At 39.6% G+C, this 23,543-nt stretch overlaps 1 protein-coding gene across 1 annotated transcript in view; it reads left to right on the top strand.

Moving 5' to 3' along the window:
* The window catches only part of DCPS (decapping enzyme, scavenger), a 52,053-nt gene that overhangs the window by 15,637 nt on the left and 12,873 nt on the right, over positions 1 to 23,543 (top strand). The window contains exons 3-4 of the mRNA XM_003766353.4: positions 13,748 to 13,893; positions 19,665 to 19,778. Of these exons, the coding sequence (XP_003766401.1) occupies positions 13,748 to 13,893; positions 19,665 to 19,778 (260 nt within the window). The remainder of the gene's footprint in view (positions 1 to 13,747; positions 13,894 to 19,664; positions 19,779 to 23,543) is intronic.

Raw genomic sequence — 23,543 nt, 5'->3', positions numbered from 1 at the left:
AGCAACCTGTAGAACAAAGGAAACTTGTTATCACATGTCAGATGAATAGTGTGGATAATGAGGGCTGCAGGAGATCAGAGGGAGCTGGGGAGCCCTGGGAGCCACAGCAGGGGGTGGAATGTAAAGCAGGGCTTGTGGGGGAAGATTTGGATGAAGGAGCTTTCTGGAAAAAGGGACCACTGAGCACATTTCCCATGGCCCACTGAGGAGACTTAGGTTTATTTCTATGTGGACAGAAGTTTGGTGTCCACTCAGGGTTTTAAGTGGGTCTCCCGGAGGTGGCACAGGAGGAGGGAGGAATAAGAGGAAGGGCAGATGTTCTGGCATCTCTTTGGGCCTTTTCCCCGCCCAGTGCTCTTAAAGGCATCAGGCTCCTTTCTTTCCCCTTTTGTGTACTTCAAACCTCTTGATGCCAAAGTATTAACATTTTTTGGAGGGTTTGGAAGGAGGCCAAGGCAGCATGAGTTAGAGCAGATTGAGTTCCAGGTAAACTAGAAGGGCTACTCCCCACCACAAGCCACTATGGGACCTTTGCTATGGCCCATCTCCCTTGGGCCTCCATTGTGAGTATTCTTCTTAGAGCAGAGTCCAAGAATGGCTAATCAGAAAGATAACCTTCTTTTGATCCCAATCTGTGAAATGTAGCTAGGATACTTGTAGTACTTACCTCACACGGTGATTGATGGCATAGAGAATGTTAAACACTACGGATCTAAACAGTTTGTATTTACTTTAGCTCTCATCATTGTTAGATAATCCTCTTTCTTTCATTTAAATTTTTATTTTTTGTTATTCTGAACCTTATAAACCTCAATAAACATGAGCATTCATATATATATATAAAACAGAAAATGATTCTCCATGATACACAATTTGCATTTTGAAAAAAGAATATAATAAATTTTATTAGTTAGTTTCTTTAAAAAGATGACCATGTGTAGTGGCAAGAAACTGGAAACTGAGTGAATGCCCATCAATTGGAGAATGGCTGAATAAATTATGGTATATGAATGTTATGGAATCTTATTGTTCTGCAAGAAATGGCCAACAGGACGATTTCGGAGAAACCTGGAGAGACCCACATGAACTGATGTTGAGTGAAATGAGCAGGACCCAGGGGATCATTATACACAGCAACAACAAGACTATATGATAATCAGTTCTGATGAACATGGCTCTCTTCAACAATGAGATAATTCAGATCAGTTTCAATAATCTTATGATGAAGAGGGTCATCTATACTCAGAGAGAGGACTATGGGAACTGAGTATAGATCACAACATAGCATTTTCACTCTTTCTGTTACTGTTTGCTTGCATTTTGTTTTCCTTCTCAGGTTTTTTTTTTTCTTTCTAGATTTGATTTTTCTTGTGCAGCAAGATAATTGTATAAATATGTATGTGTGTATATATATGTTGGATTTAACATATATTGTAACATTTAATATGTATGGGTCTACCTGCCAGCTTGGGGGGGGGGGAGGAAAAAAGTTGGAACAGAGGTTTTGCAAGGGTCAGTGTTGAAAAATTACCCATGTATATGCTTTATAAATAAAAATCTATTAAAAAAAAAAAAAGATGACCATGTCTAAAAGGAAATCTTTGCCCAGGACCTCAGAGAGTAGAAACCTCAAGATCTATACTTACTGCTTTCACCTTCTACTTTTTTGCTTTCCCTCCCTCTCCTGCCTGGACCTACTCACCCCTCCCCACTTTAGTAGGACTTGTAGCAATCTCTTGGTGTGCTCCTAGTGAGCTCAAGATCTTCTTTCCATTCTCTTTTGAAAGCCTTATCTTCTGTGGAGGTCAGGCTTCTTAGATTCTACTGAAAAAGCGGCAATGCTTCAGGCTACTCTATGTCCCTCAACCAGCAAAACTAGCGAGCTTGCTTCCTGAGGTGGAAGCCCTTAGTGGAGCCAAGACCCAAGTCTTGGTGGGCAGCGCCAGGGCCCTTGTCAGCAGAAAAGTTCCGCTTACTCAGAGGACCTGAGAGCTAGGCTTGGGCTGGAACCAGATTACCCACAGTGGTAGCTTATTCCATTTCTTCATTTGGCTCTAACTGTAAATTCCAGCCTGTGGTAGCCTGCTCCCTTTGCTTCCTCCCAGATTAGTGGTTAGCTTCCTGAAAGCCTTCTTGTGGTGCTACTTTTAAGTTTTAGTTGATGTTGAAGCCTCTCCCCACCTTTTATTTTTAAGTAAACTGACTTATTTAGGGTAACAGCTACTAAGTGTCTGAGACCATATTTGATTTCAGGTCTTCCGGACTTCAGGGCCAATGCTATATTCACTGCATCACTTCTATGCCTCTGAATCCCTTTTTGAGAATAATATCCTGTGTCTTTTCTCAGTCTCCCCTTTCTCCCTATTAACCCAGCCCACTCCTAGACACACAGGAAACTTTTTCACATTGTTTTTCATTAAGTTTTTCATTGAGACTTGGTGTCTATGTTCTTATTAACATGAAATAAAGAAATGATGAGATAAACCCTTAAGGGGAGAGGTTACTTTTTTTTTTATAGCTAGGGAGTATCATATGTCGTGTTTCATGTTCAGGTATGGCATTTACTCTCTCTTAGAATAGACTTTTTCTTTGTTTAAAATTATGAACCGGAATTCAGTAGTGTGTGTATTTCTATACTTTGACAAGAGTCAACTGTCCTGATTCTCACATTTTGCTGAGTGACACAGATGCTGTAGTTATCCTACAATATAACTTTTCCCATCCTCAAAGTCTGTTTCCTTCCCTCTCCCCCTCCCCCATCCCTCTCAAGCTAGCATTGAGAGTATAGATTGAAGCCACTTTCCTGGGCCTCTTCTGGTTAGGGTTGGGGTTGTGAGTGCTGTGCTTAGGATAGCAGAATTTGATTTTTGAACCAGGAGATCCATTTAACTCCCTGACATTTTGTCAATTAGCCAACTGTGGCTGATGACTAAGGAGGGGAAAAGTCTGAATTGGCTCTCTTTACCATAGTCTTCAGAAAGACGGGAAGAAGTAGAGGAATTGGGGTCCTAATAAAGGAATCTGGGCAGACCTAAGACCTTGCTAAAACCAGGCATCTGCCTCGGAGAGCAGCCTTAATCTTTAGTGGTACCAGGTAATTAGTGGTTTGGGGATATGCTTTTGAGACTTCCAGCAACTGAACCACACCCTTTGGCCCAATTGATCCTCTCTTTGGAGGTATGTCTGCATTTTCTCTGAGAGGGTGGAGGAATAATTCTGTAATTCTTGGGCTCTTGCCCCCCAGCTGTTAACCCATCTAGAGACTGCTACTCTGCTCCTAACTTCTAGACCTGTCTCTTATTCTTTACCATAAGTTGAGGATGATGGAGAGTGTTGATTAGCAAGAGAAAAGCCGCAGAATAGGAATTCTTAACCCGGAGGCTGTGAATTTGGTTTTCAAAAAGATATTTTTTTTAAAAAATTGGTCATTTGTAATTGTATTTGTAAGCTTGTGTATTTTAGTTTAGGCATTTTGAAAGCGTTATGTTGAGAAGGGATCCACTAAAGGGAATCCGACTCAAAGAAAATTAAAACTTCTGGCCTAGGAAGTGAACACCTTTCTCTCACCTGCTCCTGCTCTGTTGGCTCTTGATGTACAAGGCATCTCTGACTGTGGGTCTGAATTCATGGCCAACCAAGCTGAGGTATTTACGTGTCTCTTTACAGTTCTACCTTTCTTTGTTTTGAGAAAAACTTTTCATTCCCAGATTATGCATTTCTATTGTTTCTCCCTTCTCTTCTGGGCCTAGCACATCTGGGTCAGATAAATAGAAACTGGCTTATTGTAATGAAGGGAGAGCAAAAACTGCAGCCTGAGCCATTGAAATGACCTCATGCAGTAAAAGTCGTTAGGGACCACTGGAAAATAGTCTTGTTTGAACATGTGTATGGGAAGGAGAGCAGACTGTCTGTGGTTTGCATTTTCGTGTTTCATTTGCAGTGGCGTTTTCCTGGGGATTTGGGTAATCTTGGTTTGGCAAAGAGAAGGAGAAGCATCTGCTCTTCTCTCTCCTCTAGTCAGCTCCCACCTGCAGCTGTCCCTTGCCTTCTGCCTCTGAAAACAGCTAGTCGGGTGCCATGATTGCAAAAAGAGGAAGAACAAAGGGTTGATGGACAGCTATTCTTGGTGGAGCCAAAAAGCAGACAGCATTGGCATGAGTTGTCAAAAGGAACATGTGTATGCCAGAGAAAGGGTGTGTTTCAAGCTAACAGCAAGACTTCTTGTACTTGTCCTAGGCTAGTCTGAATTTTTCAGGTATCCAGTTGGTGTCATTCACTGTTCAGGGCTAGATATAACCCTAGTATTTAGCATTATGATTTTTTAAAGTTCTCTTTTTTTTCTTGTGGTTTTCCCCTTTTGTTCTGATTTTTATTTTACAACATGACTAATAAAATGATTATACAAGTATAACATAACTGATTTCTGTTTTGAGCGGGGAGGTAAGGGAAGGAGGGCGAAAAAGTTTGTAATTTAAAATCTTGCAAAAATTAATGTTGAAAAGTATCTTTACACATAATTGGAAAAATAAAAATACTATTAAGGGGAAAGAATCTTATTCTCCTAAATCTTAGAAGTTAGATACCTCTCTAGCAATTATGTCTTTTAATTGAAGATAATTCTTTTTAGAGTTGTTTCTAAATCAGTTGTTGAAATTCTTCCAGTGTAAGAATGTGACCCTTGGGCTACATTTTATATTTAAATGTTGCCTTTGATATGTAGATATGAAAATTTTATCTGATTGTTTCCTTGGAATTTAGATTGGACACTACACTTTAGACTACACTTTAGGCTAGAAAAAGAATGGTCTTAAATTAGCCAATGGAACCAAAAGCTGGTTTGTTTATTGAGTAGAGCATTTCTCTGCTCTGAGATAATAACTTATCTGGGGCAGCTAGGTGTGGAAGTGGATTAGAGCACTAGCTCTGAAGTCAGGTAGACCTGAGTACAAATGTGGTCTCAGACACTTAACACTTCCTAGCTGTATGACCCTGGGCACTTGCACTTAGCCCCGATTGCCAAAGAACTGCTATCTGGGGGGGGGGGGGGGGGGGGGGGGGGGGGGGGGGGGGGGGGGGGGGGAGGGAGGGAAGAGAGGGGAGAGAGGGAGAAGGGTCTAGGACTTAACACCTTTCTAGACTTAGACTGCTACTCTCAGAGAACCTAAATGTTCCAAATCTGAGCCAACCCTTAGCAAGGAGAGTTCATAGAATTGTAAAGCTGTAAGGGATCCTAGAAGCCATCCCGTCCAACTCTCTCATTTTACAGATAATTAAACTGAGGTACAGGGTAGTTAAGTGGTTTGCCCCATATAACACAAATAGAGATAGCCTGAGACAAGGCTTAATCTCAGATCTTCTCAAAGTCTACCATGGTATCTTAATGGAGAGCCTTCTGTATTTAAGAAACATTTATCTGGCATCTGTTTAGTACTTTTCACTGTGCTCATCACTTATTAGTCTGGTAATATCGAATCTGGATCCTCTTGAACGTTAGTGGGAACTTGGATCTTAAGTGAGTTTCCAGTTCCCCTTACAAGTTGGCTGTCACTGGATGACTCCAGATAATCTGGATGTAGTCAAGTGATTGGTTCTCAACTTTTTTGAATTAGTGGCCATTTCTAGTTGTTTCTCCTTCACTTTTATAACCTCAATATGGATGTTGACAGGGGTCTCCTAATAGTTTCTAATTATTATTTCTGCCATCACAATGTTTCCTGCCTTAGTTCCTGGCCTTCCCACTTCTCCTGGGTTATTGCAAGAACCTTGCAAATAGTCTCTCAGCCTCAAGTCTTTCCTCATTCCAATCCATCCTTTCCTCAGCCACCAAACTGCTTTTCCTTAAACATGTCAACTTCCCTCTTCCCTTCTTGCTGGAGTACATCAAAAATGTTGGGGTACTGGGGAGTGGGGCATGGTGTTGACTCAAAGAATTCAGACCCAAACCGTCTCAAGCAAGGGTGTTTATTTGGGCATTAACTTGGAGTAAGGGATGACAGACTCTGTGCGCCTCCCTAAGAGAGATGGGCTATTCAATAGGGTAAGGCTAGGGATTATGTGAAGAAAGATGAGTAAGAAAGAACAGGAGAATTGGGCAATCTCATATGTTTAACCAATCTCTGATAAGATGGTGAGGGGGATGGGAATCCCTGTGATTAGATATATCTCAGATAGAATGTGCATGGAAAAAAAAATCCTTTTGTTCTAGAGAGAAAGAGAGCCTGGGTATTGCAACTGAATATACAAGGTAAAAGGTCCATTTGTAGAGTTAGGATATTAGAGCTAGGGCAGCAGCTAAGATTCCATTACTCATAATCAATAAAACCCCATGGTTTTAAAGATCTTCATTTCCTGGTTCTTTCATGTCTTTACATCTTTCTAAACTTTAACATTCCCCCCCCCCCCTCTCTTCCTCCCCCCCCCCCCCCCACCCCGCTCCCCATGGACTTGGTTATCTGGGATAGAACTATCTCATCTTATCTCTGCCTTTGTTCTAGATGTCCTTTGTACCTATAATTCTCTCCCTTCTCTTGGCTTCCTGGCTTTTATCAAGACTCAGTGCATATCACATCTTCTAAAGAACTTTCCTGGTTCCTTTCCCAATTCTTCTGCCTTATCCCCTCAAATTAGCCTTGTATTTACTTGTAGGATGGAACTAGGGGAAAGGGGACATCTATTTAGATATACTCCCTTATCCTTAGTAACATGAATATAATTAGTTTAGTTTTCAAGGAAGAGGGTACCTTTCAAATCATCTAAGCCAATGTTAAATCCATCTAAGCTAAGGCCTGGAGAGTTGAAGTGGCTCGCCTGGGGTCACATAACAGGTTAATGACAAAGACAAGTCTTCACTGTCTTATAACCCACCCTCTCAATTTCTGGCATCCATCTCACAGCTGATGAAGGACCTCCTTGTTGGTGTTTGTCCTTTGTTCTTGAAGAAGACATCATATCTCAGGAAGGATGACTGAACTTTCAAGTGAATTAGAAATAAGTGAGGTAGAGTTGTGCTAAGTCATCAGCCTCACTCTACTCCAGAGTCATTGTAGTCTGAAGGCTCAGGAGTGACTTCCTCATCACAGGTTCACTGGCCTCTTTTTTTTTCTTTTCCTTGACATCTATACACATTTGTTACTGTTGACCACTGTGTCCTTCTGAATGTTTTTTATTTTCTTGGTTTTAGAAACATATTTTTTCTAGTTTTCTTACTTTTCTAATTATTATTTCTCTGCCTCCTTCGTTCATGTCTATTTCTTGGTGCTTTTTCTTTATAACCAATCTCATTTAATTCCATGGCTTAACCATTACCTCTGTGCTGATGCTTCTATATCTGTATCTCCAACCCTGACTTCCATATAACTGTCTTTCTCTAGCACATCTCTACCTGGATATCCCACTAATACTGTAAAATCAATGTGTCCAAAACTAAGCTTATTATTCCTCTAACTTTCTGACCGGTATTGTCACTATTTACTTAATCTCTTCTGTTGGAAATCTTGATATTACCTTGAACTCTTCTCTATATCTTCTCTCTCACATCTAAGGTACCTTAGATTCCTGTACCTAATTCCTTCCTTCCTTCCTTCCTTCCTTCCTTCCTTCCTTCCTTCCTTCCTTCCTTCCTTCCTTCTTTCCTTCCTTCCTTCCATTCATTTTTAAAATCTCTTTCAAGAACCGCATCTTCTAATTAGGGAGACGACACATACTGAAGGACTCAGCTTCAGGACAACAGGAAACACCCAGTTGACTTTCTTTTTTCCTTTTTCTATTTTGTATTTAAGTTTTAAATAAATATATTTTTATTTTATTTTTTTTTTTTAATTTTATCATTAAATTTTATTACTGAAAGCAATACAGTGATTTATGGTTTGTGATATTATTAGAAGCTTGGAATAGAATATCTTTCTCATCATGCATTTTTATTGTTTACAGTAAATTAAAAATCAAGTAAGACTAATCATGGAATTGGATATAGAGGAATCTTGATTTTTCAGATGTAATTTGACATGTGAGCAATTTCAGAAATGTTTACTTCTTTTATCTACCTGATTTGGTTCTATTGTTCAAAATGTTTTTTATAGTGTAGCCAAAACATTGAAAAGGAATATCTTTTCACCATGAAGGTGTGAGAATACCATCATAATGCATAAAGCAATGGTTAAAAAACAACAACCAGAAATAACATTTTGGTTTTTAAAGATTTCTCCTAGCTCTCACTTCAAAATTTTTTAAAAATGAAAACTCATATTAACACTCTTAAAACAAATTGGTATTTACTTGTGATTAGGTTCCCTTCAATATGTTTAAATAATGTTTGTGAAATGCTTTGCAAATCTAAAAGTGCTATATAATGTTAGATCTATTATTTTTATCCTTATTATTATTCTGCTTTTTCTCTTATTTCCTTAACCTATTTCCCTCAACCATATGTAGAAAAAAAGCATATAATTCAGTGCAGAAATATATACATGCATATATATACCTATATATATATATATTTCTCAAAGTTCAATTTTGTTTCCTAGTTAAAGATTTAAATAAATATATTTTTAAAAAATAAAGTTAGAGCACCTAGGTGGTGCAGTGGATAGAGCACCAGCCCTGAAGTCAGGAGGACCTGAGTTCAAATTTGACCTCAGACACTTAACACTTCCTAGCTGTGTGACCTTGGACAAGTCTCTTAACCCCAGTTGCCTCCCCAAAAACAAACAAAAGAAAAATAAGTACCCCTCAAACATTATATGTGAAACCTAAAAAAAAAAGGTTGGAGCACAGAGGGGCTCAATGGTTATTTCATGGAGGAGAAGGGATGAAGTAGATCAGCATTCTGTCAGGAGAGAGCCTCCAGCTCTTTGTCAAAACTGGGCAATGGAAGATGAAGGATGAAACAAGGGTAGAGGAAGATTAATTCTCTTGAATCCTCAAGCCACCAGTTATCTTCTCTTTCTTTATATTTCTGCTACCATCACTCCCTTACATTTATTTCTACTTATCTACCTAGACAATTTCAATAACATCCTAGTAGATATTCCTGACCCTATTTCCTCTGGCCCTCTGCCCTTGCCAGACCAATTTGTGCATAAAAATGTGTTACTCCTCTTCTCAAAAACTAAAGTAGCTCCATTTTATCAAGAAAAGTTTAAAAGTTTAAACTTTGGCATTCAGGGTTCTCCACAGTCGGGTACCACTCTACTTTACCATCATTCTCTCATACTGTTTTTCCCCATACATTCTCTACTCCAGCTAAACTACCGTAGTAGGATTTCTAGTTGATCTAATACTTTCCATCTTCAGTGACTTGTGTTCATACTGTTTTCCTGTGCCTAAAATGTCCTGAATACTTTAAAGTACAGCTCATTGCCATCTTCCATGGGAATCTAAGGATTTGTTAAGATTCCCAAAGCAACCTATCAGTAGCAGTCTTTCCCTAAAGACCTCATATAGCATTGTGTTTCATACTTAATATTGTTATTTTATAATATTGTATCCTAGAGTTAGTTGTTTTTCTGTCTTATCCCCCTTTCTATAAACACCATGAAGGCAGAGATCCTATATTAAGCAAACTGGTACCTAGCACTGCTCTGTACTTAGTAGGTGTTTAATTTATCTCTTGATTGCCAAGTCAGTATTCTTTTTATTGGATTTTAATCTTTTTACTACTTAGATTTTCTTTATTCTCCAGTATCTTGGAAGACCCTTAAAAGTTGGTTGAAGGAGCCATAGGATGGGTGGGAATTCCTTTTGGTATCTAACTTCTTAAATACTGGCTTCTTTGCTTCACCTGACTCATTAAGGAGGGTGTCAACCTAAATACTCACATTAGACACAATAATATGAATCTCAAGAGTTGTTACTTTGGAATGATCTTCAGTAACTTTTTAGTCCAACTTTTATCCAAAGCATGACTGTTCTACAGCATTCTCCATAAGAGAAGATATAGCATCTGCTAGAAGACCTCTAGGAAATAGATTTTTCCCTATGTCCAAGGACAGCATCTTCCATTTTTGTAGAGCTCTAAATTGTCACGTTGGGCCAACTACTTCCTTGTGACTTCCATCTTATTTTGTCCTTTGAGATGAAATAAATACATCCAATTCTTTATATGACATCTCTTTAGATATTTAGTCTTTCTCTCCCAAGTCTCATTTTCAAGCCAATACCCCCAATTTCTTTGGTAGATTCTCATTTCTTGTCCCCTTACCAACATGCTTAACTTTCTCTAGATATGTTTTGGTATGACAATGGCCTTCCAATAATACGTCGGCTAAAACTAGACACTGTCCTAGGTGTGGTCTGACCAGGGAAGAGGATAATGGATTCTGGACAAAATTCTGGACATTTCTTTTTTAAGTAAATGATTAAAAACTCTAGAACCAACCAAACAAAAAACCCTCTAGAACCAAGAAATTTTTTAAAATTCCCTTTCCTGAAACTGAAAGTCCTACAGAATGGTGAAGGGAAATCAACAGGAAGCTGAGACATGGTCATCAGGAGTGAGTTAAAGAGTTTGCTTTCCCTGGAGCCATTATCCAGCCCAATTCCCCACTCAGGAAGAGCCAAAGTTGCCAAATTCTGGGAGGAGAATGAAGGTACCAGTCATAAAAGTGCCTTTATTTGCAGAAGCCAAGGCAGCTAAGCTAGCTATGACTGATGCAAGAAACTTGACCCCCTCCCTTGTAATCTTCTTCCCTCATGCACTATCAGGGTCTGTTTCACCCCTGACTTCTCACACGTATACTTGCAATTCCATTACCGAAGACATACATCCAGAGGCTTTAGTGAGAGTCATGGTTCCTACTTATCCCTCCCCCACTTTCCAGGCTCCTTGTGGGGTAGAATTTGTCAGTCCTTATTCTAATAAACTACAGGGCCTCCTCTTTTCTTGTTTCCCGAGTTTCTGTGCCTGATCTCCCTAGCACCTCATTATGTCACCAGCTGTTTATATTTCTCTCAAAGCAGTTAGAACTGTTTATGTTCCTTTTCTAGGGCTGTTTGTGGGAAGAAAGATATAGGGGAAGGGGGTGCTGGCTGAAGTTAAGGAAATTTGGATGCTCCCTTCAAGAACGTGCTAGTAAAGGAGGAATGGATATTTGATGTTGTTCATCCGAAGAAAAGCAATGTGAAGACTAGGATTGGGCTAATCTGCCCTTAGGGTAGAGTTAGGAGCTAAAGGAGTCACCAGATATCACCCTTTCAGAAGAAAAATCTTGCCAGCCCAGCTCATCCTAAAAGCAGAATATTCCCAGGATTAGAATCCATGCATCCAAGCCTCATCAGCTGACTTAAGTGTGGGGACAGAACTGCCAAGAGTCAGGTTTTCAGTGGGCACTGGTTACAGGCCCACTGTCCTGTCTGGTGTTTGGGGGTAATGTGCTTCTGGCACCCAGACGAACACCCCAAGTGCAGTTTGGGTGCCAGAGAGAGAGTTGTTCATTTATCAGAGTCGCTGACACATAGGACTAAAAAAAGTTGCTTTCCAGAAATCAGAATCCTACTCTTCTGGGTGGTTCTGCTTCCCAGACTGGACTTAACCAGCTCTGGGACAATCTCTCCGACTCAACTGGCTTTTACTTAAACCAAGGAACCAAGTCACTTTTGCCCGGGGCCCTGGGCGAGCAGCCTTCTCTTCCCTGGGATGGCCTGGGGAAGGGGCCTGAGGAGCGCAGAGCCAGCAAGGCCCAGGGAGAAGCTGTGCTGGAAGGGCGAAAAGTCTGAGGCCAGAGGGTCCTGGGGAGGAAGATGAATGAGTGAACTGACAAAACCCTAGTCCTGTGCTGGGGCTTACAGGTGGGGAAGGCGGGGCAGGAGGGGGAGGGGTTGCTCATTCTCCCTGCTCTAGTGGGTGGCTTGGTAACTCCACGTTGGGGCAGACTTCTTGACAAACCCTGGCAGACAGAGACATGTTCTGGGCCCTGGTGGCTTTCTACTCTTTAGAGGCCTAGAAACTAGGCTGCAGTGGGCCTATGGCTTCAGGCTGTCTGGGTGCCAGGCAGGAAGAACCAAACAGGCTGAGGCCCACCGGTGCTTCCATTTGCATGCAAAGGGTCTGAACAAAACCGTTTTTACTCCCACTTTTCCTAGAATAGAAAGTAGAAGTAGAAATCATAGAATTCAAAATGAAGAGACTTCAGAAATGATTTAGTTCAACCTGCCCATGTTTGAACCATAATCCTCTTTGTTCCCTAGCTAAAGCCTATCCCCCAGCCTTTGATGACATTTCCTCAGTGAAGATTCAATTACTTCCTGAGGTGGCTCATTTCCCTTCTAGGTTGTTAGAAAAGAAAAAAATTAAGGGATTCTTCTAGAATCCCTACAACAAGGCCAATTGTGGGGAAAACAGAAAAGGCCTGGTGTGTCAGAGAGGAAGCCATTTTTGCCTTAGCCATTTTTGGCCTAATTACTTTTTCTCAAAACCAATACCATTTTTAATTGTTCTTTTTGTTCTTTAGCCCCAAAGTTCAGTACCATTCACTTCTCATTAGCAGGAAATGGTATAGTGATTCATAATTAAAGTAAGTTCTCCACATTGCCTCTGATAAGTCAAAACACTTTATAAGCCTCTGATAAGTCAAAGCACTTTATAATTCTCCATCTAGGAAGTGATTGACTTCTTACCCAACAAAATAATGTTGGCTTGAGCCTGGACTGTAAAAGAGGAAAGTTGCTGCCTTTCATTGATGCCTGGTACATTTTAAGGATGCAGTATGGGTCTTTTTTTTTTTTTTTTTTTCCCAGAATAGATGAAGCTCAGGGTCTCCCAGACCCTCCCAGAAATTTTATCTTAGGCCACCTGTAACAATTGCTAAAAGGACTGGCCATATGTAATAATGACTAAAAAGATCAACCACCTTTAATAACTGCTACAGGTCAGCACCTTCTCACATGTCTTATTTTATACCACCTTGATGAATTTCTAGAAGAGGAGGTATATAGGGGATGCTTACTGAAGTTAAGAAAGGATAAAGTTAAAGAAGTTAGAATGATGATGAGTAAAGTTTGACCAAGGTCAGACAATCTTTATAACTTTTTTTTTTTGCTTCAGAGTTCATTCATTTTTCTTTTTCTTTTTTTTTTTTTTTTAAACTTAAAGCTTTTTGTTTTCAAAATATATGCATGGATAACCCTCAACATTGCAAAACCTTGTGTTTCAAATTTTTTCCCTCTTTTACTTTAAACCCTTCCCCTAGATGGCAAGTAATCCAATATATGTTAAACATGTGCAATTCTTCTATACATATTTCCACAATTATCATGCTGATCAAAATCAGATCAAAAAGGGGGAAAAAATGAGAAAGAAAACAAAATGCAAGCAAACAACAACAAAAATACTGTGTTATGATCCACACATTCCACAGTTCTTTCTCTGGGTGCAAATGGCTCTCTGGGTGCAAATGGGCACAAATCTTTGTGATTTTCATCACAAAATCGTTGGAACTGGCCTGAATCATCTCATTGTTGAAAAGAGCCACACCCTTCAGAGTTGATTATCATCTAATCTTGCTGTTGTCCCGTACAATAGATCTTTAACTCTTCTCCTGGGCCTAAACTACATTTAAGAAAACTATAGGAGCTTCTTCTAATTTGTAGTTCATTCAAGAGACAGGAAGCATGGCTCATTTCTCAAGTCCCCATGACCTTCTCCTTCCTAGGTTCCTCCCATCCCTTTCTCTCCCCCTCCCCCCTCCAGCTCAAGCTTGTTTGAAGTGTGACTGGGAAACTTGTATTAACTGGGCATTTGATTTGGTTGCAGATATAAAGACAACGGTGGTTTACCCTGCCACAGAGAAGCACTTGAAAAAGTACTTACGTCAGGACCTCCATCTGGTCCGGGAAACTGGGGATGATTACAAGAACATCACTCTACCCTATCTGGACTCACAGAGCCTCAGCATCCAGGTAATTAAAACTGCCTTAGAAGAGATAGACATAGGAATAAATATCATAAAGTCCTACTTATTCTGGACTAACTATGGGAGTTGAGGAAAGAAGGAGAGCAACAAAGTGTAGTGAGTAGAGCACTGAGATCAAGATGACTTGAGTTTGAATCCTGCCCCCAACACTGGCCTTGTGATCAGTGAAAATCATTTAACTTTTCAGGCCCCAGTTTCCTCATCTGTAAAATAAGGAAGATCTCTAATATCCCTTTTAGTTCTTAACATATGATTCTATAAGGAAGGTCATCATGAGGTTCAACAGGGTTGGCTGTTAGGATTCCAGTTTAGTCTGTTTTAGGAACTTAGATATCTGACTTGACTCCTTATTTGACTGAGTTCTATTGCAAATTTATCATGGTTGGACCTCCTGGAACCAAATCTACCTTTATTCAGACCCTTTCCCCTGGGTATAGTTGAAGCAAATCATTTTCTAGGGGTTGAAGCTTAATGTGAAAGACTATTTCCCACTTTTTTTTTCCTTTCTTTATTATCCCACATTTAACTCAATAAGTACTTAAGTGCCTACTATAGACAGAGCCCTTTGTTAGGAACACTGTTACATCTAAATTTAGAGATTCTCTTTATCCAGTAGCTAAATTTTTAGTTTGATCCAATCCTTCAAACATCCTTTTAGCCTCTAGACTTGGCCCTAAGCTATCCAAGAGAGGCCAATGGGAATTACTGCTCAGAATTTGGCTGTGTTTGAAGTTAACCCTAATTGACATCATCAGTTATCATCATCATCATTTTCATGTTTCACCTACTCCTCATTTCTGGATCTTTCCCACTATTATATTTACCCAATACAAAGTAGAAGCAACTCTATTGGGCAGGTGAGTTAGTCCCAATTTGACCCTTTGCTCACTAAAATGAACTGTCCTTTCTTTTAAAAGATCTCCCTATCCCACTGTGGTGCTCATTGGAAGGGATAAGGACTAAGTTGGGCTTCTCATCTTTGATTAAAAGTATAGGACAAAAGTAGAGAAAAGGTAGGAAGTAGCATTGAGCCTTCCTTGATGAAAAGGGGAATCCCTACTTCGATGGATTCTTTATTTCTCAGACCAAGAGTTTTTTCAGGCGTTGATCTTTTTTTTGTAGGGAAGCTAACTCTTAACCAGCTCAGAGACAAACCCCTCCTTGGAAGTAGAACCAGTGTCCTCCCCTGAAGTGCCCTTTCTTTGTGGTGAGCAGGTCCCCAAAGAATGTGCCACCCTTGCTTCGTGGCCTGGTCCCTAACCCTTTCTGTCCTGAATATCAAGAGCATGAGACACAGATCTTTGTAAAAGCACCACCTATGCAGAGATGGTTTTTAAATGTGGAAATGTCTCTGAACAGCTTCAGTTGCATCTTCCTGGCCTAACTCTGATTTTGATCTGGCTCTCTACCTCTTCTGTTGGTGACATTTCCGGTCTTTGGTGGGTAGAGAACTGTTATAGAAGAGTATGTGGTTTTCCTCCTGTGCCTGCTGAGTTTAGCAGCTATAAATCCCGCCAGCTGCTTTCCTCTCCCCTTCCACTGATCCCTGGGAATCATTCATTGCTTGGTGGCGGGAGCAGATTGCAATGTGATCTCAGTTACTCTCTGTTTTCCCGGCTCCCTCCCTGGGGATGGCATAGAGCTGGGAGAGGGAACTCTGATGTTGGGGCCAGGGGATGTAAAAGGCATTATCCAGCATGTAGAAGCAGGGAAAGGGAAAGGAGGAGTACTTGAGCTAGGCATGTTGCCCGAGGCTCCCATACCACTTTGGAAAAGGGTTTGCTTGAGATCCTGAGATGGGAATGGTTGTTTTTGCCGACTCTGCTGCAATCAGCCACAGGAGCTTGAAGGTCCAGCCCTGCTGCCACCTCCAGCTGTGGTGCTCATGTTCTAAGAGATTCTACTGTGTGACCTTAGGCACTGTCCCTTATTAGAACCCTCAAACTACAGCTGACCAAGATGGCCATTGAGGCAGATAGAGTAACCAAGTCTGGGTGGTCCTGCTATGCTAACTAACTAACTAGCTGCAGCAATGAAAGCAGAAGCCCAAGTAGAAACCAAAGTAGACACGGATGTCCCAACTCAGTGCAGACCCAAAGGCTTCATCCCAGCTTTTCCTTCCCTGTCTTCTCTTCCGCCAGCATACTTTTCTCCAAGGGCTATGTATGGTGATTAAGCTCCAAGGTTACTTCAGTGTACTTTGTAGCCATCCTGTCTCCTTTTGGCATCTAGCTTCCCTTTATTTCAAAGCAAAAGCTTCCATCCTTTGTGAGCTTTTCTTCAAGACTTCTTTCTCTTCCCTTTTTCACTAAATCTGAAACCCCAGCTTACCACTCTGGGTCCCTACAGGGCTACCACATTCTCTACTAATCAGGTGTTGGGGAGAGAATGAAAGGACACTCTTCCCAACTTCCCTGAGGTACCAGGTGCCTCACCAGACTTTATGTCTCTAGGACCTGAACTGATATTACCATGTCAGCCTTCGTCACCCAAGCCCTTTAGTCAGCTGTACTCTTCAACACTCTTATTGCAGAGATTTTCTTTTCTTTTCTTTTTTTAAATTTTTTATTGCCAGAACCCATGCCAGGGTAATTTTTTACAACATTATCCCTTGCACTCACTTCTGTTCCGATTTTTCCCCTCTCTCCCTCCACCCCCCAGATAAAGATCCAATATTTTAGGTTACAGTATATCCTAGATACATTATATGTGTGCAGAACTGAACAGTTCTCTTGTTGCTCAGGGAGAATTGGATTCAGAAGGTAAAAATAACCTGGGAGGAAAAACATAAATGAAGATTTACATTCATTTCCCAGTGTTCTTTTTGGGGACTGCTTCTGTCCATCCTGATCAATAGAAACTTTGAGTTAGATTTCTCTTTGTCAAAGAAATCCATTTCCATCAGAATACAGCCTCATATAGTATTGTTGTTAGGATATAAGATTCCGGTTCTGTATTTCATTCAGCATCAGTTCATGAAGTCTCCCAATCCCTTGTATTCATCCTGCTTCTTTTTACAGAACAAAAGATTCCAAACATTCATATACCACAAACCCAACCATTCTCCAATTGATGGGCATCCATTATTTTCCGCTTTAGCCACTAAAAAGGGCTGCCACAAAATTTTGGCAACAGGTCCCTTTTCCTTTTTAGTATCTTTGGGGTAAAGCCCAAGATAAAAGTATAAAAAATATAAAACACTCATCAAAGGGTATGCACAGTTTGATAACTTTTTGGGCATAATTCCAAATTACTCTCCAGAATGGTTGGATGTGTTCACAATTCCACCAAAAATGCATCAGTGTCCCTGTTTTCCCACATCCCCTCCAACATTCCGCGTTATCTTTCCCTGTCATTCTAACCAATCTGAGAGGTGTGTAGTGGTATCTCAGAGTTGTCTTAATTTGCATTTCTCTGATTAATAATGATTTAGAGCATATTTTCATATGGCTAGAATGCAGAAATTTTCTTTCCTTTGTTTAGAATGAGTGAGTTTCAGCTGCTGTTGTGGAAGAAATCTGGGAGTTTTATATTCATAAGAGAGTTCTTAGAGTCAAAAGAGATGAGTAAATAGAGCTAGAGAAGTTTAGTTTGCCCATCCTGGGCCCTGAGTCCAACTATCTTCCTTTTCCCCTTATACTCCCATTTCTTCAGAGAGACTCTCAGACCTTTGATGTGGAGTGATCCTGCTTTAAGTGCCTACTCAGTCACTGAAGGATCAAAGTGGGATTAGTCTGGCTCCTGAGAGGCACTTAGCTGAAGGGTCTGGACAAGGGATAGAAGGTCATGCTTTGGCCAGAGGACTCCTGATAGAACACCTGTTATTGTAGCCTGCTTTGGGTTCTCAGTTAGGTGTTGGGAAAGCTTGCTTGTCTGTTGGAGCCCTAGGCAGGAGAGTGCTCCAGGAGAGGCAGGACTTTCAGCCATCAGAGCGGCCCAGTGCTAACCACTCTGCATGCTCTCCATAAGAACACCACTGCAGACTCCTGCTTTCCCTTCTTCTCCTTTGCTTGATAGCCCCTGAAGATGAAGGAGCTAGGGATTTCAAAGGCTTCTGTTCAACCAACCTTGCCTCCTGTCCCTTTCAGGACCTTGGAAGACAGACATTGGCTTTGGCAGTACAAAAGCCATGTTTTTTAGCCTGAAATAGTAGAGAAAAAGCACTAAGTTGAAATCTATTTGAACTGGGGTTGATTCTAGTGCTGGTGCTGATGCTGGTTCCATATGTCTATTAGAAGAAACTCCCAACCCCTGAGCTGAATTTCATGTTGTCTCCCCAAGCCTCTCTGTATTCATCCTGCTGATCGTTTCTTACAGAACAATAATATTCCATAACATTCGTATACTACAATTTACCCAACCATTCTCCAGTTGATGGGCATCCATTCATTTTCCAGTTTCTAGCCACTACAAACAGGGCTGCCACAAACATTTTGGCACATACAGGTCCCTTTTCCTTTTTTAGTATCTCCTTGAGGTATAAGCCCAGTAGTAACACTGCTGGATCAAAGGGTATGCACAGTTGGATAACTTTTTGGGCATAATTCCAGATTGCTCTCCAGAATGGTTGGATTCGTTCACAACTCCAACAATGCATCAGTGTCCCAGTTTTCCCACATCCCCTCCAACAATCATCATTATTTTTTCCTGTTATCTTAGCCAATCTGACATTTGTGTGGTGGTATCTCAGAGATGTCTTAACTTGCATTTCTCTGATCAATAGTGATTTGGAACACTCTTTCACATGAAAGAGTTTCAATTTCATCATCTGAAAATTGGCTGTTTAAATCCTTTTACCATTTATCAATTGGAGAATGGCTTGATTTCTTATAAAATAGAGTCAATTCTCTATATATTTTGGAAATGAGGCCTTTGTCAGAACCTTTAACTATAAAAATGTTTCCCCAGTTTGTTGCTTCCCTTCTAATTTTGTTTGCATTAGTTTTGTTTGCATAAAGGCTTTTTAATTTGATGTAATCAAAATTTTCTATTTTGTGATCAATAATGATCTCTAGTTCTTCTTTGGTCACAATTGAATTTCATGTTGAAGAAACATATAGTTAGATTTTTCAGAGTTAAGGATTTTTGGGAATTATAATTATCTCAATGCTGGTAGGACATTAATGCACTGTCAGGGGAACTGTGAACAATCCAGCCATTCTGGAAAGCAATTTGGAACTTTATTTCTTCCCTCACTTTTCTTCTCACCACTTAATAGTATTTTATTTTTTCTAATTATACATAAAGATAGTTTTCAACATTCATTTTTATAAGATTTTGAGTTCCAATTTTTTTCTTCCTCCCTCACTCTCCCCTTCCTTCCCCAAAACAGCAAGCAATCTGATATAGGCTATGTATATATAAAATCATGTCAAATATATTTCCATATTAGTCATGTTATGAAAGAACCAAAACAAAAGGGGAAAACTATGAGAAAGAAAAAACAAAAACAAAGCAAAGTAAAAATACTATGCTTCAATCCACATTCAGACTCCATAGTTCTTTCTCTAGATGTGACTAGCATTTGGAAGTTTATTTCTTGATGGGCTGGAGGGAAGAGGGAGAAAGACAAGCAGATTTTTTTTTTAATACAAAAAAAATTTTAAAAATTAGCTGAGGTGAAGAAACGTGGCTCCAGGGAGCTTTTTTTTTTTTTTTTTTTAACAAATGTATATGTAAGCTGTTGTCATTAATAATATGAAAATTCATTTTTTAAAAACTCAAATGTAGTTTTTTTTTCCTCTCTCCTTCTCTTAGTGGGTATATAATATTCTGGAGAAGAAGGCTGAAGCTGACAGGATTGTATTTGAGAACCCAGATCCTTCAGATGGCTTTGTTCTCATTCCTGACCTCAAGTGGAATCAAAAGCAAGTAAGACTTTTTTTTTTTTTTTTCCTGGGGCTTCCTCATGTCTTTCAGTGTTTTGTTGCTTGACTTCAAGCTTCTGGCAATCCTTAGCCCTTGCCTCCTTTCTTTGGCTCCTTCAAACAAGTTAAAATCACCAAGTGGATCACTAAGCTCTTAAAGCCAGGAAGAAAAGTTGGCAGAGCACATACCTGTCATACTCAAACATGTGAGTGAGAAGAATTGGCCAAATGCCGGTTCTGCCTCTCCTCCCACCTAGTGAGCCAGTGTTTAATGATCGTATCCCTTAAAGAGAATGGCCATGGGGAGTATTCCTTAACATCCCTGCAGTTGCCACCAAATTTCTATCCTCACTTGCAGGAGGGCCTCTATCTACAACCTGCTGCAATGAAGTTTTGTTTGCACTGATAGCTATTCCCTCAAACATTAACCCCCATTGTCAAAGTGATTGTATTTCATTTGGCTTCCAGTGAATAGAAATGAGTTGCAGTTCATTCTCTTAGGGATCAGGCACCCCAAGGAAAGCCTCACTCAACAAAAAGTGTGCAGCAGCCTCAGTCAGCAGTCTAGTTTTTCTTTCCTCCATGTGGGAAGCCCATTTTTGCCTATTGACTCTTTTACCTGATCTCCAAGTAGTTCTCAGTGTTTCTACTTCTTAAATGCTGAATTTAAGTGTTACTTCAGCTATTCTCTGTTTATATATAAAGTATTTGCCATTCCCTGAAGAATGTCTCTGTCAGTCCAGGGTAATTATTACATTTATATTTCCCATTTATCTCTTTCTGTGAGTCCCTCAGATCCCCAGTGATAGTAAAAATGCACAGTGAATTATTGTGTCCAGGAGCAGACTGAGATCTATATGGGATCAAAAGGAGAAGGAATGAAATAGTAGTTAACAGCATCAGGATGGATCATTCAGCAAACTGGGGAATGGGGAATGGCTAGGTCAAAAGTTGAAAAGAGGGATTCTTTTCCTCTGAGTATTCTGAATCCTTTTTTATATAGTTCTCTGTTGGACTGGGCCTGTTTGACTTTTGTGGTCCTGATGTCAGGGTCTAGATTGGGCTTTATCCTGTTTCTTCTTCATAAATTCCTTCCCTTTTACTTTTTATCTTTGTGTACTTTCTGATTTCTTTCTGATTCTAAACTGAGCTGACCTGTAGAGTATTTCAGACATGTACTCATTCTCTGTTATCTCCTATCACCTCAAGAGTATAGTAAATGAGCATAGTAATCTAGTGTATAATAAACTCCTAAATCCAAGCTTTTAGAACAAAAACTACTGGGAAAACTGGAAAACAATATGGCAGAAACTGGTCATAGACAAATATTTCACACTGTATTCTAAGATAAGGTCAATATGAGTACATGCTTTACACATAAAAGGGGATACTACAAGCAAATTAGGAGAGCAAGGAATAGTTTATTTGTCAGGTCCGTGGATAAGGGAAGAATCTAGGACCAAAGAAAATATAGAGAGCATTAAAAAATACAAAATGGATAACTTTGATTATATAAGATTAAAAAGGTTTTACACAAACAGAATCAGTGCAGCCAAGATTAGAAGGAAAGCAGAAAGTTGAGAAGCAATTCTTATACCCAGTATTTCTGATAAAAGCCTCATTTCTTTTTTTGTGGGGGAGGGGTTTATTAAAGGTTTTTCATTTTCAAAACATATGCATGGATAATTTTTTCAACACTGATCCTTACAAAACCTCGTGTTCAAAATTTTCGCCCCCTTCTCCCCATCCCCTTCCCTAGATGGCAAACAATCCAATATATGTTATACATATTAAAATATGTTAAATCCAATATATGTGAACATATTTATACAATTTTCTTTTTTTTTCCCTTTGCTGAGGCAATTGGGGTTAAGTGACTTGCCCAGGGTCACAGAACTAGGAGTGTTAAATGTCTGAGATCAGATCTGAACTCAGGTCCTCCTGACTTCAGGACTGATGCTCTATCCACTGCACCATCTAGCTGCCCCCTTATACAATTCTCTTCCTGTGCAAGAAAAATCAAATCCAAAAGGAAAGAAAATGAATAAGAAAACAAAATGCAAGCAAACAACAACAGAAAGGGTGAAAATGCTGTGTTATGATCCATCTTCAGTTCCCACGGCCCTCTCTCTGGGTGTAGATGGCTCTCTTCATCACAAGATCATTGGAACTGGCTTCAATCATCTCATTGTTGGAAAGAGTCACATCCATCAGAATTGATCATCATATAGTATTGTTGTTGAAATATATAATGATCTCCTGGTTCTGCTCATTTCACTCAGCATCAGTTCATGTAAATCTCTCCAGGCTTTTCTGAAATCATCCTGCTGGTCATTTCTTACAGAACAATAATATTCCATAACATTCATATACCACAATTTATTCAGCCATTCTCCAGTTGATGGGCATCCCCTCAGTTTCCAGTTCCTTGCCACTACAAAAAGGGCTGCCACAAACATTTCTGCACATGTGGATCCCTTTAAAGGCCTCATTTCTTCTTTTTTCCCCTCAATACTATTTTATTTTTTTCCAAATACACATAGTTTCCAAAATTCATTTTTGTAAAATTTTGCATTACAAATTTTTCTCCCTTTGTCCCTCCCTCTCACCTCCCCAAATCAGCAAGCAATCTTGGTGGTGGTGGTGGTGGTGATGGTTTTTTAATAGCTTTTTATTTACAAGATATATGCATGGGTAATTTTTCAGCACTGACCCTTGCAAAACCTTCTGTTCCAATTTTTTCCCTCTTTCCCCCCTCCCTCCCCCAGATGGCAGGTAGACTAATACATGTTAAATATGTTAAAGTATATGTTAAATACTATATATATATATATATATATATATATATATACACACAGTTATTTTTCAGCAAACAATCTTCTATAGGTTAAATATATTTCCATATTTGTCATATTGACAAGAAAAATCAGACCAAAAGTGAAAAAAAACATGAAAAAGAAAAAGCAAACAAACAAAAAAAAGTGTACTATGCTTCAAATCACTTTCCATCTCCATAATCCTCTTCCTGGATGTGAATAAAATTTTGCATCCCAAATCTGTTGGAATTGTCTTGAATCACCAGTTGCTGAGAAGAGCCAAGTCTGTCACAAATGATCATCACATGATGTTGCTGTTATTGTGTACAATGTTCTCCTGGTTCTGCTTGAGTTCGTGTGAGTTTTTCCAGGCTTTTCTGAAATCAGCTTGTTCATTATTTCTTATGGAAAATAATATCCCATTATATTCATACACCATAACTTATTCAGCCATTCCCCAACTGATGGGCAACCATTTAATTTCCAATTCCTTGTAAAAGACCTCATTTTGAAAATAGAGAACTGAGTCAAATGTATAAGAAGACAAGTCATTCCCCAATTGGTAAATGGCCAAAAGATATGAACAGACAATTTTCAGATGAAAAAATTAAAGCCATCTATCGTCACACGAAAAAAAAATGCTCTCAATTACTATTGAGTAGAGAAATACAAATTAAAACAACTCTGAGATACCACCTCACACCTATCAGATTAGCTAAAATGACAGGAAAAGATCATGATAAATATTGGAGGGAAAAAGTAGAAAAAAAGGAGGACATGTGAATTGTTGGTAGAGTTGTGACTTGATCTAGCCATTCTGGAGAATAATTGGGAACTATGTCTAAAAGGTTATTAAATTGTGCATATCCTTTGATCCAGTAGTGCCACTACTGTATCCCAAAAAGATCATAAAAAAGGGAAAAAGACCCACATGTGCAAAAATATTTGTGGCA

Source organism: Sarcophilus harrisii, chromosome 3 (genome assembly GCF_902635505.1).
Source record: "Sarcophilus harrisii chromosome 3, mSarHar1.11, whole genome shotgun sequence".
NCBI lineage: Eukaryota > Metazoa > Chordata > Mammalia > Dasyuromorphia > Dasyuridae > Sarcophilus > Sarcophilus harrisii.
This window is presented reverse-complemented; position numbering and strand designations above follow the sequence as displayed.